At 36.4% G+C, this 19,386-nt stretch overlaps 1 protein-coding gene across 3 annotated transcripts; it reads right to left on the reverse strand.

The window, feature by feature from the left end:
• Nucleotides 1–1,631: 1,631 nt before the first annotated feature.
• Nucleotides 1,632–10,830, reverse strand: LOC105165914 (histone-lysine N-methyltransferase ATXR7). 3 transcript variants are annotated; one of them, XM_088882861.1, is made up of 16 exons: nucleotides 10,176–10,828; nucleotides 9,965–10,081; nucleotides 8,256–8,579; nucleotides 7,836–8,180; nucleotides 7,446–7,754; nucleotides 6,705–7,298; nucleotides 6,241–6,613; nucleotides 5,986–6,126; nucleotides 5,438–5,856; nucleotides 5,242–5,364; nucleotides 4,863–4,943; nucleotides 4,372–4,425; nucleotides 4,124–4,275; nucleotides 2,746–2,788; nucleotides 2,604–2,660; nucleotides 1,632–2,046 (listed from the first exon to the last, which is right to left on the reverse strand). In XM_088882861.1, exons 1-14 carry the CDS (start codon nucleotides 10,575–10,577, stop codon nucleotides 2,767–2,769), a joined length of 3,456 nt encoding a protein of 1,151 aa, XP_088738987.1. In that variant the 5' UTR covers nucleotides 10,578–10,828; the 3' UTR covers nucleotides 1,632–2,046; nucleotides 2,604–2,660; nucleotides 2,746–2,766. The 3 variants fall into 3 exon arrangements, with proteins under 3 accessions (XP_088738987.1, XP_088738986.1, XP_088738985.1); XM_088882860.1 differs by having other exon boundaries at nucleotides 1,632–1,995; nucleotides 2,646–2,660; nucleotides 7,836–8,579; nucleotides 10,176–10,830; XM_088882859.1 differs by having other exon boundaries at nucleotides 7,836–8,579; nucleotides 10,176–10,830.
• Between the last annotated feature and the right edge of the window lie 8,556 nt (nucleotides 10,831–19,386).

Below are 19,386 nucleotides of genomic sequence, written 5' to 3' on the forward strand. Positions count from 1 at the left end.
TCTGTAATGAATTCCAAGGAAATAATTATTCCCAATGGTTAAATGAGAAATGAAAAGGAATAAACTGGACAGAATATAGTATTATGATATTTCAATTTTGGGGTAAGGGAGGGAGCTTTTTTTATTATAATCTGTAAAGAATTTCAAGGAAATAATTATTCCTCATGTTTAAATGAGAAATCAAAAGGAAGTATTAGCCTTCCGAAACAAAAAGTAACTCTTTTTGAATGCGCATTATCTCGTATGAAACATGTGATTTGTATCCTTGGATGTTGCATATGCGTATGTGTGAAACCTCATAGCTATATAAAACTTAACTAACACTTCTGTTCCTATTTTGTCGGGTAATAAGTAATGAAAATGATATGGCATCCCAGAGCGCATTAGAATGTGCCACAGTACAACCACAGCACATGATCTCTAAGTCTCAAGGCAAGCAAGAGCACTCGTAACCAGTTGCGACAGAAGAGTACCCTTTAACACTTGGCCAGTCCCGTCTTAACCGACTAGCCCCCTAATTAACCACCTAATCAAAACTGCACTTTTCAAGTCTTATGGTGTACCCTGACTACTCTGACAAGATTTGTCTTAACAGAGCAGCCCCTAATTAGCCACCTGATCAGTTCTGCGCTTTTCAACTCTCATGTACTCTCACAAGATCGTCTTAACGGAGCTGCCCCCTAATTAACCACCTAACCAGTTCTGCGCTTTTCAACTCTCATGACGTACTCTCGCATGATCGCCTTAACAGAGTAGCCCCCTAATTAACCACCTAATCAGTTCTGCGCTTTTCAACTCTCATGACGTGCTCTGACAAGATCCTTTCCCCTTTTCCTTAAAGGAAGTGACTATTTGTAACATTAATATTGAAAGCAACAAAAAATTTCCAGATGCTTCTGATATTCATTAGGGTCTGCCACTAAAAATCATTGGGCACTCGCTAAGTAGTAGATAAAGAAGTAGGAGACACATACCAGAAGCCTCGACATACAATCCACTAAGCATTTCGCATGTCTACAGACTACTTGCTTCTCCCTGCGCAATATAAAATTGAAAAAGAAAAGGAAATAATTGGGACTTGCACCATCCATGTATTGTTGAAGAAAACTTGGTCATCACACTTTAAGTTAATTCAGCAACCAATACGCCACGTACAAATTGCGAAACCCTACTATCAGCATTTGGAATGGAAATTGCATGTACAAATTGCGAACCGCTACTATCAGCATTTGCAATGGAAATTGCACTTAAAAGCTATGTAATTGTGCCAATCATGTCACCGAGCAAGTGATCTATTGTAACAAATTGGGCATTTATCATCTCAGTCACTTTTGAGCACCCAAACCCAAATCCTGGATGCAAAAATTTGAGATGCACAGGTTGTTGAACTCATGCAAATTATTGAACACAATCCATAGGACAATAAGGAGTCTCTTACAAAATAATCATACCGTTAAGACTTAAGATCACGCTTGTATGATAATTGGAAGGCAGGAAACCGTAATTTTCACACCAGAGTGACAGGCCCAACTAGTAGATAACCCGGGATACTGGAATAGGCCAAGATCAACTTCAAGTTCCCAAGTAAGACACATATGAACAATCATCGCAATCTCAACACAGGAAGCAAATATAGCAAATAGGATTGATTCATTCTTAAAAATTCATATTACCCATTGTAAATTGTTTCAGCGAACCATACAATTTTGCAATCTTCTGTGAGAGCATGACTGTGTGCAACCACCCTGTGTGAGAGGATGTTCTTTTATACCTACCAAATAACAAATCTTTTGTATATTATGAAATATTTGAAAATTGTCGGTATGTTTGTACATGGCATTGATTTCCAAACTATCCCTAAATTAATGAAGAAAAACAACTAACTTTCAGTTCTTAAGAGGAGAAACTCATCTGCAACTGAGAGATATCTACAAGAATATGCACATTCGTTGGGTAAATGTCATCATCATTAACGATTGGCATGAAAAGGACATCCTGCAATAATGCCATGGAGTCAAGTCGCAGCATGCTGCCGCAGTTAATAACCTGAAAGAGCATACACAGGGGATCAACAACTGGAGTCCATGCAAGATACCATTAATTTACTAGGAAATGCTACTGACAACAAATTTGCCAACTTAGGAACCCCGAGACACATGAGATAAATACATCTTTTGCTAGCGAAACATAGTTTAACTGAATAAAGTGAAGTAGGTAAACCACAACACAGCATTTGTGCTCTGGAAGATAAATAGTTTTCTTGTTTGAAACCCCACAAAGCAACCACACAAATTCAATTAAGGACACAATCAAGCTTCACAATTTCCATCATATAATTTCTGATTAATCTGATCATGGCTGGAAAGACAAGGAATCCTAGTACATCTTGCAGACAGTTTATCAACAACAAAAATGTCAATGTTTACATAATAGTTACTGCTGTGACAAGGCATCACTGGTATTGGCATCATAAAACTATCAAAGGGGAGCAGACCAAAAGCTAAATGCTAAACCCATTTTTGGTTCATTGCCTTGTCTGAAGAATTCACGTTAAAAGTGCATGAAGGCTAGCCGAGTGAAAATAGAAATGGAGAAAGGATTACCTTGGAAAGAACATGACAAAATGTCAACTCTAGATATATTACCCAGTTCATGGAGGCCTATCAAAACCAGGTAAAAAACGATGATCAACTTAAACATAAAAGTATCAAATGTATTCTAATTGAAAAGGAATACTAGATAAACCTGTTATAAACTCCTCAACCTTCAGTTCAGTGACCCGCGGCACCTAAAAGATAAGGCAATCAGCAGGCAGTTGATGAACGGAAGCCAAAAAGAATGAGAATACAACTATTATAATACACAAAGAGCATATAGAGCAGCTGATCACATTGACTTCTGGACACAGCAACATTTAGTGTAGAGGAAGTATGCATCATGTTACCCTCAGAATGCACCAATGACTCTATTAAAGAGAAAAATTGAAATTGCATTATTTTCTGAAATCTAAACATGTTATTATTATGATGACTTTCACTACCCTAAAATTTTGTGCAGGTAATCAAGTCTCATCAATAAAGCAAGTCTCATCAATATAGCACCCTAGTTAATATAGGAATAAACTTAGTAAGAAACATATCTAGTTTGTACTGACAACAACATAGGAAGAGGTAGTTAACAGGATGATGTTACTTTAATGTATTCAACCCCGAGATCAATGAGAACAGACTACTACTGACAACCAGATGAAGTTCTACCTAAATAACACTTATATGTAGAGAAAATTAACTATCTGCTAAACAGTGATATAGAAATTGTATTCCTGACAAGGAAAATAATGCCTTAAATAGACAGAGCAATCTGAAACTTTCTTGCAACTTGTTAGGCTGCTCAATCAGACATGACACAAAGCCATCCTCAAGCTTGTGCATTCATGGTAATGTCAGCATTTCATTTCTTTCCCAGTAGGTCTTAACTCATCCTATTCTGCAGACAATTACTTTTCACCAACTTCTTTATAAGTACCAAAATAGGTGTCCCAATAATTACAGTTGGGTTGGAAACAACTCACAATAATAAAACTACTTATCACCAAATCACTTGAGGTATATAGTCAAGCTACAATTTAACAGGGGAAATAACAGACAAGGTTTAAAAGATAGTAAAAATCAAACTTAAATAATGTGTGAACAAAATTCAGAAAAGTAATAGCAAAAAAGAAAATAGTTTAAGAAGTTACAAGAACATCGCCAACTAAAACACATATGGAACAAAATGCAGGATAAGGTCACAACCACCATCACAATGAACATTCTAAAAAGAGTAACCAAAAGAACAATTGAGATTATATTCATTGAAAATTTCATTCACAACTTGTCTGTCACTCAAACAAGTCGCATTACAATACTGTTAGAGCCATAGACTGAAACATTTTTCATGAAACATGCTTATAAATAATAAAGCACATAACACAACCAAAGTAAATATCAAAGGCCATTCAATTATGTGTATGTTCTTCAACCAAAATTTCCAGGGCTGAAATCAGTGAGTTATTCTCAAGTAAGGGAAAGGCTGTGACAAGGTTAAAGCACAGTAACAACGTAACAACTATAAGTTGTGTTACCTTCTAGAACCGCAGTGGCAAGGTATCTTTTTCTCCTCCAATGGGAATTTGTAATTGTAAGTGAGTTCTTCACCAGCAGATATGTGCCGCTTAGCATATATGAAAATCTTTTTCTGCCCCTCAACGCTAATGACCTTCGTGTAGCAGTTAGGCTGAATTTAAATCAACAAAATTGTAATCTCATCTTAGAATGACTAAGGTACCAAACCACCAATGCAACATAGCCATAACCCTTTTGCCACGGTTACCTCACAAGAATGATTTATAAATCTAGCAATCCCTCCGCGCTTTGTAGCATCAACCTGCAGATAAATCAATTAAATAGTGTTACTTTCTGTCAACAATGATCTTATTATATAGCATAAGAAAACCATCATATCATCAAATTCCCGTTAGACATCTCACAAGTCGAGCTCAGGATGAGTATTAGACCAGCAAAGATAGAAAGTAAACACTGTAAATATTGGCAGGGACCAATTGACTATTGAGTAACAGAAGTAGAAAGTCCAAAACAAACAACAGAAGGGATTGATGAATAACAAAGGTGAAGGGGGAGAAGTGGTTCAATATAAGTCGATGAAAAGCTCAGTAACGATATAATAATGAAGAAATTGAGCTGCAAGCAAATAGAAGGTTATTCAGTAGAATAATGCATGGTAACCAAATAAAAATAGATTCAATTTATTGTCTACAGAAGTCTTCTGTTAGGCTGAGTGAATACATGTTTTGTTTTACTTACCACGTAACCATCATCCAATCTGAAAAGATAACTACTCCCAATTCCCATCTTCTCATATTGGCGCTCACGTATATCAGATATCTGTACAAGTGAAAGTGCTGCATTAATAGGATAAAAGTACTGACCCGAGTGATGAGATCAATACAAGATACTAACACTTAATTTAACATTCCAAACAGTAATATTTTAATGCCACTTGGGTATCTACGCCAGGTTCCAAAAGCTCGGTTACTCCATCACAATATAGTCACTGAAGATGGTATGCCCATGCCAGCAAAAGCTAATACATACAAATCTAAAAGGAGACAAAACAATGGACTACTCAAGCCACTTGGACAGCTCATATCAGTAAGCAATAAAAAAGAAAGAGGCTGCTCACACGAGGGCGAATAAGTTCTCCAACATATTCAATAACAAAGTCCTCTGCCTCGATTGGTTCCAGCGCAACAAGACCCCAGTCATGTATCTTGCTTCGCTGGAAACGCAAACGTTTTTTCCTTGCCTGGTCAAAGAAAAATTGTTAATTTATTTATTGCAACAAGCAGACAATGACATGAGGATCATCATTCAATTACCTTCAACTGTGTTGCTTTAAGAAGATCGGCACCCTCTGCGGCAGCAAGAAGGTTACGCAACTTAACCCTGTTTGTTCTCGCAGAAAGTCCCTTAAAACTCGATGAATGAGAACCAATACACTCAGAATTAATATATTGAGAATGCGGGCGACTACCCCGGATACGAGCCCTTTCTGTAGGACTAGCAGTCAAAGCCCATTCACGCCATTCCCAGCCATTCATAGACGACCTAGCACAACCATTTGACTGGGGACAAGGTCTTGCTATCCTCGACTTATTTCTCTTGATCTTATGTACATCAACTTGTTTACATAGTGATTGTTTTGCAACGCCATTTGCTAGTTTCTGGACTTTCCCTGGTCGCAAATTTTGCGTATCATCAATCAGTTGCTTCCTTTTAAGTTTTGAGACCTTAGTTGCTATAAAAGATTAGACAACAGCAAGATTAGTATATAATATCACAGTACTGGAAAATTGCTCAACAAATAAGTTTCGGATTAGCAATCAGGACAAATATGACATAAAGAGAAATAAGATATGATACCAACCTTTTGGCATTTTGGTGGTGCTGCCAGTAGCTTCAAAATCCAAAGAATTCAATTCCAGATTTTTGGCACAAGTAATCCTCTCAAGATTGTGCTGGTCTTTGATGAAAAAGGATGTATTCCGTGTATTGCTGCTTGAATCATCTTCGAAGAAATCATATTTTAAGTATTCTTATAATCAGAAGTTTTAGTATTTAGCTGTTGGACTGCAGAATTAATACAAAAAAGAAAGAAAAAGAAAAAGAAAAAACAGGATACCTTGAAAAGCACGAGCAACTTTCTCTGATCTCCAACTACAATTGTGCATGGATGATCCCTTTTCCCCAAGGATACTAACATTAGCACATGGCTTGTTACTGCCATTTTCTGGACCCTGCTCTAAATGAGGAATCATATTTTGAACTTGAGCAGCCTGAGGAATAGTTTTAAGGGTATAAGATCTCCTTGACCTTTTGGATGCTCGGTTCAGATGATCAGTCTCTCCCATAGTCAGGGAGACAAAAAATGAATCTGATTTTTTACCACCCAGCTTTCTCCTCCGAGAATATGTGTATTCTTCTTTCAATAAAGATACTTCAGAATATCTCTCTCCATCATCAGGTTTTTCTTTATTCATGCAACGCACAGTAACCTGATAAAGCAAAGTAAAGACATGAAGAGAAAGAATCTATCTTTCCTATCCCACTAATGAAAGTAAATCATCTGGTAACTATAAATACTACCTTATTGGGTGATTCATATCTCCTAAAAGAGCATGTCGCTGTTATAGCTTTCTCAATAGCATCATCACATAAAGATTCGAATTTTTTCATGACATAGTCATATATCCTCAACCGGCTTATCATCAATGCAACCTGGAAAGTGGTTTTCCAAGCATGCCCATCTAGTTTAAATGATTGCACTTGTCCAATTTGTGATAAAGCACAACGTTCAATAATTTCCTCAGATTGAGGTGGGCGCAATTCATCAATAACTGCAATAGTACTAGCATCATCTAAATGCATAGTCAATTTCTGGAAAGGGCGCTTGGAGAAATGTAACAGAACATCTTCTTCCATACTTTCCTCGGATAGAGCTGGACACAGTTCATCTACTTCAATACCAGTTGGATCATCTAAATGCATTGGCAGTTTTTGAAATGCACTCTTCGATAAAGTTGTCATAGAAACTTCATGACAGTGAATTACACTCTGATCTGACCGATTTTTTACTAATTGAGGTGGATGTTGGCGATCATCTGAGAATAGAAGTGTTGGGATTTTCTCAGAATTGTATCCACCTGTATGGTTGGGCAGATGAGAGGAGTATAGAGTTACCTGCCAAGATTGATATTTTTATACAAACACATGATAAGATAGTCGGACAAGAAACACAAGGCATCTTAACATGAAAACTCTTTCTCCTAGGGAAACTGGAGGTGGACATAAAAAAAGCTTGTATTGAAGAAAGTTCCAACCATTTACCTCTTTCTTATGACTACTTTTTGGAAAATCAACCACCTTCTTCACTTCCTCATCCACAAATCTCTTAAAGTAATCTACCAACGACAACTTTGAAGATGAATGAAGGTTATCCAGTATATATTCCAAGATGACCTCCATGTCACCATAAATAGTATCAGAGCTCAAAACATTTCCTTTGGAAGACTTTTGTCTCTCAAAAGGTGAAGAAACTGATGGCGACTGCAATTGTACATCTATTGCAGTTCTCACTGGTTCAAAACCAGGAGGGCAATCCACCTCAGCGCTGGAGGAGTCTTGTTCTTCTATTAGCTGTCAAGCCATTGAATTTTAATTCAGAACCATACATACACCAAAAACTTAAACCAAAAATACGAAAATATCATTACATACATGGTATGCTGGTAGCTTTGTTCTCTGCACAGAGAACTGTTTGGATGAAATGCATTGCTCACCAACATAACAATGGGGAGGCCACCGTTTCATGTTTCTCCACGTGGATGTATACTCAGTTACAGGATCATAAAAGATTGCATTCCACATGACTTGCAAACAAGAATCAAAGAGCGTCCTGCTAACAGCGATATATGCAGCACAAAAGTTATCAAAGCCTCCAACTGATTTCATGCTGGGAGGAGATCTCATTGTTTCACTACTACATCTTTCCTCAACAGTATTACATACTTCTACTTCATCCCCAACAACAACATGTTCATTCCTCACTTGACATTCTTCAGACTGACACATAAAACAATAGAAATATTTACAGGTGATAAGTAACATGATTAGTTTTTCTAATATGTGAGTACATACCATTCTGCGATAAGAACAACAGGATTTGGCAGAGTGAATAAGTGGTTCAATGTTATGATTCTTGTTACTTTTCTTGGTGGCAAGAGAATCAGAAATCATGCAGCTAACTATCTCATCAAGTACAACTTTACGTGCTGTTTTCATGATCCCAAAGTGAAGCTGCAAACAAACTTCTTCAGAAATCTCAGATATCAAGTTAAATGCTGAGCCAGTGAGTTGGTCATTCATGTCATGCCCAAATACAGCTCCATGTCTAGCTGCTCTCCAAGTGTTTAACAGTGACTCCAAATCCAAGGGTTTGTACTTATTATCAGCATGATATATCTGCACGTACCATGACATGATCAATAAGGAATGGCTTAAGGGGAAAAAAGACAGTAACACAATAGAGCAGGATCAGAAGATGAAGCTTTACATAAGCAAAAACTTGAAGTCAACTAAGGTTGGAGTTTAAACCAGTGTTTTAAAAGGCGGTATCGATGGCTAAGGTGTTTCATATGTCTCAGGGAAGAGCATATGCCCCTAGAAAATCTGATTTTTTTTTTAAAAAAAATAAGGTATTGAATAACAAATTCTGGGCCTTCAAGAAACCTTTTCAATCACACATATGCCCAATCAGTAAGGAGCTTTGGGGAAGTAATGGCATGGCCCTACAAAGCCAAGGGCGCAAGCGCCCTTGTATTGCCGCAAGGCATAACTACTGCTAAGCCTGTGTGTGCCCCAAAGGACAATTCTTAAAGCACTAGCTAAAACTCTCACAACTGCAGGAGAATACGGGGAAAATATAAGCATGAAGTGATATACAATTGTCGACTAAACCTTTGAGACTAAAGATGTCAAAAGTTACATTTAATAATATCTGGCGAGTATTGTATTTATTTCCTAAAACTGTAGTGGAAAATCAAGTCTCAGAATCCCATGACAATGCATGATTGCTTAACACTTTGACACAGCCCTCATAGACAGAACATATACAAAAAGGTCAAGAGGGATCCACAGATCTCTTGAGTTTCTCATTCAAGAACCGGTCTCATCAACTTAAAGCTGTGCATAGAAAGCCACATATACAGCTTGAAGGAGATAACTCAAGTACTTAACAACTCACAGATGCAGCAAAAGCGAAACCATCTTAACTTTTGTCCTTCTGTTTTACGTAAGTGTCAAAAATTACTAATAAAACATATCAGGCTGCAGATGCTGCACTATTTGAGAATGGATGATTAAATGAATCATTCATTTGACCATTGAACTTGACAAAGGAACAAAAGGTGATAAAAGGATAGGTGAATTCTACACAAACAAAAAAAACGCCATGTCCAAAACAGAAGACTTAATGCCTCCACGCAACCTCCGTCCATTCGACACCTTCTGATATTTTTCTATTTAAGATGATCCCGAAGATGACACAGTCGGATCATCCACCGGTCTTCCTATCAAAATGGAACATATATCAATAGTGAAGTAACTCTTTAGAATCTTTTAAGCAGCAAAAAGACAACCAACAAAAATTTCCAGGGTTCGACCGGAAAGATAACTCCAAAAAAGCAAAGAAACAATTACTATAAATGTAGGGAACAGCAAATCTTCAGGAAACTATATGCATAGGGGAGCTAATTTTTTCTAACAGACTGAATGAGATGACAAAATCATTCATAATTACTTGCATAAAATACATTTTATCCCAACTTGAAAATACTACAGTTAATCACCAATAGTGAAGCACGGATATGTCCATAGTGACACCATGAGTAAAGCTCAGTCAGGGAGTGTGGTCCATGCTTTCTTCCCTCCTCATCCTCAAACAGCCAGCAAGATTCATCTCCTGACTGTAATTTGAACGATATAACAACATTACAACAAGTTGAATGTCATAGGAAACTTTTAAAGTCATAAAATCATTGTCTAAGCAATCCTCCATACCAGTGGGAACTCTATATCTATATCGCTCTTCTCAGGGATTAGTTTCTGGTCATTGGAACTATGGCAATCATTTCTAGACTCTTTTACGCGAGGGGCAGGCACATTTAAGTAAACAAAGCCGGTGGCAACATGGTCAGGAAATTGCTTAAAGTAGTTGAGGGGCACAGGATTGAGGAGATTCCCGTTCAGGACGGGGTAAACAGGGAGCTCCTCCGGCAAAAAACCAGTGTATAAACCCTCGTACAGCTGGTGCTGAATGTAAGGACCACACATTTGACTATTTTGATTGACGTACATCCATCCGGTAACATAGGCCGGTGAACCATATCCAAGGTTCGACGACCCACCGGCATCGCAAATTTGTGAATATTCAACGTCGTTCATATTCAACTCGTTGTTCATCGGGGGCCGATTCGACAATTATCACCTGTTAGAGCAAGTTGAATACGTTAGTGACTTTGATTTGGGTCATACAGCCCCAGCAGCCCTAGGTGAAATTTGTGGGGTTTATTCCTCAGCGTAGTAATACATAAAAAATACATATGAACGATGACAATAACAGCACCCCTCTATAATAAGAGCGTGCTTATTGTTGGTGCGATAATCATCCTGTTGAAAAGATCAATACAATCAGTTGTTTTATCTTAATACGCTGTCGTGAATGGTGATTTTACATGATGTGAGAGTAGACGATGCATAATCTCAAATATTTGGTTAATTGCGTACACTACCCGGATTTTATAAAAATCTGCAAAAGACTCCAAAATGTTAAAATATAACCTAAATCCCCCTATCTTTCATAAATATCGCTAATATGCCCTTACCATTTATTCTTACCTCTTAAGTTTTTTATTTAATTGACCATTATACTCTTTGATGATGCGAGCAGCAAAAAAAAGTGTTGCTCAAGTCCACTACGAGTGGAAGTAGTAAACAAGTGTTGGAAATAAAAGAGGGGTAAATGGATGATCAAGAGAGTATTATTACTCGTTTTTCGTGTACAAAAGAAATATTGATATTTGCACATTCTGTACTTTTTCTTTACTCAATTAAATGTACCATTACCGAAAAAAGAAAGATTGATATCGAAGTAAAACTTTAAATACGAAATACAATATTTCTTTTAGATAAAGTAGTAGTATAAAGGTGAAAGTTATAGTATGTAGGCTTAAGTTCGAAAACATATCATCCTCCCGCTAGGATACTTTCTACTTTATAGACAACCATCAATCAGTTGGAGAAGATCACGAATTTGGTGGAGCATGATCTCAAAATGATTAGATAAGATTGAATTTCTCACCAATTCCGGGAGGGTCCCCGCGGTTGGATGATCCGCCGAATTCGGTGGAGGGTTATATCTTGGTGGTTGGAGACTCTCGATCCTAAAGGGCAATTGGAGTCCGCTCCAGATGAAGATATTTTATAAAGATAAGGATGCCTTGCTGAATTTTTTGGGAAGTGGTTGAGCAGAGTTTTCTCCCCGTCGGAGTTCAAGGTTTTAGGGTTTAAAGGTTACTTGTGGATTAAGGCGCCACGTGTCCCCAAAGGGGCTGCTGGTCTTTATTTGATTCTATAAGATGTGCCTCCAGAGATTCTATGTGTATACCACTTAGGCCACTTGTGGATGCTCCGTGGAATGGGCTTTGACTTTGGTTGGGGGATTTCAAGTCCTTAAACTTCTTTGGCTTGTGAGGCTTCTTGGGTCGGGAAACTCTCAGATTTGTGTTGGTGGATTTCTTTTGGCCAATTTAATTCTTAGGTGCACCTCTTGTCGGATTCCCTGGGGGCTCTATCTGTAATGGGATTCCTGAGAGCATTTTAGGCCCTTACCCAAACTAGGCCTCCTGAGAGCACTTTAGGCTTTGCATTTCTTTGGACTTTTGTGATATTTTTATTCTTTTTGGATAGCTTGATCCTATTTGAGTCAGCCCATTTTATGGGTATCACCCTCTATTATACACTATTTATTCTAATACCATTAGATCTTTCTTGCTAGTACGACCATAAGTAGCTAGCCCAATCTGCGACCCACATACATGAGCCCAATACAACCCAAGGAAACCTAATGAAGCAGGAGGTCTAGAGAAGGCCCAAAGAAGCTTCCCTCAATTATCGCTCAAGAAGGGCGAAGCCCAAGGAGATTGGCAACCCAAAGGGTCAGAGGGCCCAATGCCACCCTGTTTGCCAGAAGGACGCTTGTCAAGTGGTGATGAACTACTTGGGCAAAAAATGACGAGGACGCACACGTGGCCAACCCCTTGGGAAAGCGAGCTATGATCAGTAGGACCCCTATTTCACCTTGAAGCATCCACATACACTGAGCGTGGGCACGTTTAGTCAATGCTGCAGAAATTACCTTGTAATCTCCTTTGTTCTTTTTGATGCCTTCAATTCTGATTTTAGCTTTATTTTTGCCATCTTTGTCTCATATCTTTCCTTTTGGCTGAATATGCAATAAAATCACATGACTAGGAATGTTTTGGCTTAGAAAGAAAGATTAAATTGCTATAAAATCATGACAATTGCAGAGTTATCAAATATTAAATAAATTGGGTTAGACTCAATTATTTGATGGATTAATTAATTGAGTTATGGGATATTATTTATTTGATAAGATCAAATAAATTCCATTTGGGCTTTTAAAAATTCATTGGATTAATTCTACGGAGGCCCAAACCTATGAGTTTAATTTATTTTTGAATTAAGCCCAAGATAAGATATATATGTAGCCCTAGCTTGAATATATATATATATATGTGTGTTTGTGTGTGTGTGTGTGTGTGATATATGTGAGGTTGTAAGGATGAGGGGGTTATTGCTTGAATACTAATGGTACTAGTAGGTAGTGCACTATCGGGATACACATTGTACTTATTTTTGACTTGACATGTTGTGTATACATGTATACATACAATAAGTACATGAGATATTTCTTATATCTGTATATAGTGTATAGGTTTGTGTATATGTTATTTGTATATGATTCAAAAGACAATATTTCTCTCACAACTTATTATCCTTAGCTCTCATTCTCCCTCTTTTTCTCTCTATTCTTGTTCTTTTTTGAACTAATTTCAAGTTAGAGCAAGGTCCTTTTGAGTTTGATATACTAAATTAATAGTATAATCAAGTCTCTTATATTACATATACTTTACCTCTAGCAAGGTTTGGTTTAGACCACCTTGTGGCGTAGTGTGTGTTCAACATAGAGTAGATCTTGTTGGTCTTTGCGTGAACACACGGTTGGAGGAGAAAAGCTTAAAGAAAGTTTTCAAATCGGAAAGATAAAATTTTGTGATTACATTTCCTTCACTCTTTATTACAATAGCCACTTGTTTTATATCAAGCTCGTTTTATGCTTGTTGAGTGCTGAATGCCCGGGAGTAAGGGCTCGTTTCCTTTCGGTATAGAATTTAAATATGCTTATTTTCATTCTTTCATTACATTCTTGCCAAGTTCCATACCGATTCTTTCAGTCTATCAGAACCCAGTTTGACACTCGTGGCTATTGTTTATGTGATGTTATTTGTGATTAGCATGCTTTATGTGATGTAGATGGTTGTTTTAATTTTGATTAAAGCATGATTTACATATTTTTTTATGTATGATTCTATGATAGAAAATATGTTGTGTTGTATGTTAATTTTTGGATATCATGTGATGTTTTAAACAATTTTTATAATTCAGCGTTTTGGTTATTCAAATAATAAAAGGAAAAGGAAAATGAACAGACATACTTGTGGCCTAGTAGTGGAGGAAGTGTTCCTTCACACCTACAACCCAAGTTTAGGTGTCGCAGCGCGCTGTTGGATGGTTGTGTTATGTTGTTCGACATTTTTAATCGGAATTGTTTCAGTAACATCGTATATTTATAAAAATATAAAAAATAATAATTTTTTAATTTTTTGAATCATTAAAATTAATTTTTGTTTATTTTGTAATTTTTGGTAAATATGAATTTTTCTTGTAAAATGACATTTATTAATTTTGTGGAAAATATTTCCATGGTTTTGATTAAATTGTTTTGGAGTGTCCAAAACTTGAATTTAGTCAAGGTTATTTTCGGCAATCTTTAATTGGATTGATGTATTTGTTGGAAATAAAAAGTGTTGATATCCATTATTAAATACAATTCCTTATGAAGGAGCAACATATGTTTTTATTGCACAATGAGGGCGTACATAATATTAGATATCTCTTGATACTTGTGATGTACAATTTTATAATATGTGATATTATGAAATGTGTTTAATTTATTTATGTGATAAATGAATCAAAGGATGATCACAACACCCATCGAACCCATGTAATTGGTATTATATTCTATTTGGGGTAGGGCCTACATGCCTCTTATTATTCTCCTCTTACTCGTTTTGTAGCGTTGAAAATAATAAGGCATTCTTTTTCCCTCTTATGTACCTCCCCCCAACTTATGATTGGGGTTTCTATAATTTCAATTGTAATATGAGTAGCTTCGGATGTGAGCCATTTTATTTCATTATAAATGACTTACAACAAAGGTCGTTTATGGAGATGGGATCCAAGGAGACACTTGGAGAGGATCATGAAGAAAAGAAGGATTACAAAAAGCGCATTAAGTGTAATGGGTTATAATAATTTGTAATAGCATAGGACTAACCTTTAGAAAGACCAATGATCCACTACGGGCTCAATGGGTTGTATAGGAACGGGCTTGTGATTATCCTAATAGGGGTATGCTAGGTTTATAACTTGTGATGCTATTCATGATTTATTATTTTTGAAACAACAAGCATGAAAAATACTAATGTGATGAGATCTCAGTCTAAAGATAATTAAACTCTCACTTGGATTGTCCAAGTATAATATTAGGCCCATAATGGACATATTAAAAGTTTAATAAGTCCAAGCCTTTCATCCATAAAATCGTATTGTGGATGCTACTTTCATCCCTTTCATGGTCTGATGACTCGTGGCATGTCTGGGAATGAAGGAAAGCTACACTATTGTTATGAACGAGAGAATTATTCACCTATTTTTCTGTCTCACGAGTCACGGGGGTGATAGGAGAAATAATTCACTTGGTTGATGGGTTGGATCTAACGTGGAATTGCACGATTCACTTGGAGTCCTTGGAATCATGTGAAAAGCAAGGTAAAATATCTTGGGGATCTCATATGATGAGAATGGTAAATGTTACCTCCCATAAGGGAATTTCCGTACAAATCGTGAAAGCGAGGCATGGAGAATTATTGTTGTGGATCTCAAGCCCACTAGAAAATTATTTCCCGAAATACCCATTTGAGAGTAATGGGATTTTGAAGAAATAGTGGGAGTAGTCTATGACTAAAGACCATGTCATAACTTATATTCAATATTAAGAAAGATTTACTAACTTCTGCTTTTATTTTGATATAGATCAAATCATGTCTAAGAATCTACTTATTGTTATTCTTGAGGCTAACAAAGTGAATGGAAACAACTACAATGACTGGCTAAGGAACTTAAAAATTGACTTTGAGAGCCAGACCTATTTTTGGATCAGTCCCCTCCTACTTTGCTTTCGGAAGACTCTAGTGCTGAAGAATGTGTGATGTTCGAGAAATGACATGATGATGATCGGAAGGTTCACAGTATCATCCTGGAGTCTATGACAAACGAACTCCAAAAACAGTATGATAAACTGGATCGTGCTAGTTCAATCATGATGCGCCTGATCTGTACGCGGTGCCTAATTAACATATATGTATGCTTCGACTAAGCATTTTTTTGGCACTAAGATGGCTGAAGGATCATCGATTCACGATCACTGCATCCAAATGCTATTCTTTGTGAAAAAGCTTGAGGACTTGAAGGCAGGGATCAAGAACGACACATATATTGTTGTGTTCCTTCAGTCACTCCTCCCTCTTATGACCCATTTATTGTAAACTTCAACATGAATGGGTTTGGAAGTCGATCCCTGAATTGATAAATATGTTGGTTCAATTCAAGGTGATGATCAAGAGATAGGCGCCTGCAGTTATGGTGGGGGAGGCTTTGATTTCCAAGAAAGGCAAGAAGACTCGACGTTGGAAGACGAGGAGCAAAGCTAAAGGTCTAGTCCCTGCAAGCAAACTAGTTGTCAAGAGCCAGGTTGTTGGCAAAGAGCAGAGGAAGGAGATTCCTAAAGCTAGCAAGGCAGAAGATCCCTGCCACTACTACCATGAGAAGGGGCATTCAAAGAGCAACTATCCTAAAGTGAAAACTTTTTTTTTTCTATAAATATAAATGACAGTAGAAGGGGGCAAGGGCTGAGAGGCTGAGGATGGGGTTGAAGGGGTTGTGTTAGGGCATTGATGTTGGGCCGATAAGGAGGGGGACTGAGGGGACGGGGTGGAAGGGCGGCGGTGATATGGCTCTAAGAGGTTGGTGTGGGGAAGGTAGAGGGGCGCAAGGGATGGGGAATGAGGGGGCGGTGCTGGATGGGTGAAGGGGTGACAAGAGGGGGGTTGGTAGGTTTGCAAGGATGGGAGGCTCAAGGGATTGGGGAAGGGGGGTAGGTACGGGTAGCTTTTGAGGAATAGAAGATTCATATATATATATATATAATTTCTTCTTTTGAGATATTTATTTGTTATTTATTTATATATTAAACAAAGTTTGATGAGGATGAATGTTGGTGGGGATGGAAAAAATGATATAAAATATAATATTTTACTTTTGTATAGAATATAATATGCAGGTTTAACTTTATACAAATATCATTTAACTTTTATATTATTTAACTTTATTTTTATATATCATTATATTATACTATAACAAAAAAAAATAATTGTCAAAGAAAATGGTCAAGGATATTTTAGAAAAATTCAAATTAATTCACAATTCAATTTTAAATTATATTTATAGTCCAAAATAAACAATGTATTATTTGTTATACATATATATACAACATGTTTATCCAGTTTATTTATCTTTTAAGATTGTTTGGCTTATTTATTTTTTGGGTAAATTGTATTCTTAATAGTTCAAGTTATATATTTAGAATTAAGGTATTCGAAATATTTCTTTTGTAAGTCTGCTTTTTATACAAATGACTTTGAAATTTAGGATGTAGTTAAAATATCGCTTGATATTCATGCAGGCATAATCTTAAGTGCTTAGAGGCAATACAACCCAAGTATATGATGGTGACAACTTTGTCTTATCACAAAGGCAAAAATGTCTATTGCTAATTTAATCAATTCCTATATGTTACACAGTAAAGATGAGATAGACTAATACTTCCATAACCCATTTTTTAATAGTAATAAGTAAACATATCAAAATACAATCATTCATATCATTATCAAATTTCAAACACAACTTAATACATCACACATTTATCCAATTATCCAAAGTAAAGATGGCCTAAGTTTTCTATTGCTACTAGAACTAAAAGATGGATTCCTAATAAAACTAAAAACACCTAAGTAATTGAAACTATTATCCTAGAGGGTTTTTTTAAGCAATGAGGCTTCCAATCAGCCACAAATCTCTCTATCAGCCACGAATCCTCAAGAAAAATGTATCTTATGCTTCCTTCTTTTGTCGATTTCCCGCAGTGGTAGGTATGGGCACACCTAGCTGGATGTACAAAGTTGTCATCTTCTTAATTGTAGCTTCATTCTTCTCTTTTCATTCCACAAACCTCTTAGGCTTCCATTTTATTTTGAGTCTTGTTGAGGCAATCTCTTTAGGGCACCCAGACTTGCCGTGTTATTGTTGGCCTGAAGTTTGGTTTTCTAGATATCGGTACATAGACTTGTTGTGTTATTGTTGGTCTAAAGTTTGGGTTTCTGGATATCAGCATGTGTGAGAAATAATAAAGATTGTGATAGTGATTCATGAACATAAGTTTATTGTTGTAAGTGAAGTTTCTATACTGAGGTTTTAACTAATTGCCAACTAGTTAAGTAGCTATCATGTTAATCACTATAAATGTATGCATCATGATATGAATGGGCAAAACACAATTTATCCTCTCGTGTTACTCGAAAATAGTAATTATCCCTTTATGATTTTTTTTTAATTTACCTCCCTAAAATTTTAAAAAATAAACAAAATACTCCCTTATCTCATTAGGTGTGCTTCACGAGATCAATGTGCGAGTTTGCTTGAATTTTACCTATAAAATGATATTTATGCTCCTAAATGTGAATTATTAGATATATATATATTAATAGTTGAGATTTAATAAGCAAATTAGTGCTGTACATTTGTTCTTATTTGGATCAACAATTAATATTGATGTATAAAAGCAATGGCTTAGATATTCAAATAGATCAATGGCTCGAATTCATTACCAGTTATCAAAATAAATATATAAAATGTAAAAATAAATTTTTATAATAAATAAATACATAAATTCTACATTCACATACATATGTATATAATGTATGTACAATATTAAAAAAAGAATAAAGGCATCGACAGGGGGGAAAGGCGATCGAGCCATCGATCTGAATGCTGGCGATGGGGAGAGGGGGTGACGACAAAAGAGGAGAGGGGCAAGAAAGGTGTGGAGGGAGGGGCGATATGACGTGGAGGAGGAGAAAAGGCGTGGGTGGCGGTGGGGGGCGATGACGACGGGGGGAGGGGAAGGGAAAGGGGTGCTAAGGTCTAATTGAGGGAAAGGGGCGCTCCGTTGCAGGCGATGAGGGGCGGTTGGTTGTGGCGATATATTTTTCACTATGTATATATTATACATATATACATATATATTATAAATATATCTATATTAATATTATACATATAATTATGTATATTTTATAATTTTGTATATAATTTTATATATATAAATGAATTTTAACCATTGATCTATAAATATAGGACCATCGGTTGTAAAATAAAGCTACAAACAAAAAATTTTAAAAATACAAAATGGGCAAGTGTGTTACACCACTACTGTGAAGGTGGTATTTTGCTCAATTTTTAAAAATAAAAGAAGGTAAACTGAAATTTTCTTTTTCAAAGGGGGTAAATTGCTATTTTTTGACAAACACAGGGGGTTGGGAAGCATTTTGCCCTGATATGAATAGTGGAGATGATCTTTGTGATGCCTCCAATGTTTATTATTATATTGATAGTATGGTTTCCTCACTGTCATGGAAACTTTTTTCAAGTAAGTTGTGTTTAGGAGTTGTCAAATATGAACTTTTCTTATTAGCACGACAATTGGCACTTGGTTTTATGAAAAATCGTCCATTTT

Source organism: Sesamum indicum, linkage group LG7, assembly GCF_026168435.1.
Source record: "Sesamum indicum cultivar Baizhima isolate 11 linkage group LG7, ASM2616843v1, whole genome shotgun sequence".
Lineage (NCBI taxonomy): Eukaryota > Viridiplantae > Streptophyta > Magnoliopsida > Lamiales > Pedaliaceae > Sesamum > Sesamum indicum.

What these genes read in the sequence shown, in the direction of transcription:
- LOC105165914 (XM_088882860.1), bottom strand. Translation starts at nt 10,577, where the DNA reads ATGAACAACGAGTTGAATATGAACGACGTTGAATATTCACAAATTTGC. An exon ending in AAAGTAGTCATAAGAAAGAG is followed by an intron (nt 7,299 to 7,445) that starts GTAAATGGTTGG and finishes CAATCTTGGCAG; the next exon opens with GTAACTCTATACTCCTCTCA. An exon ending in TGCCACTGCGGTTCTAGAAG is followed by an intron (nt 2,789 to 4,123) that starts GTAACACAACTT and finishes CTTATCTTTTAG; the next exon opens with GTGCCGCGGGTCACTGAACT.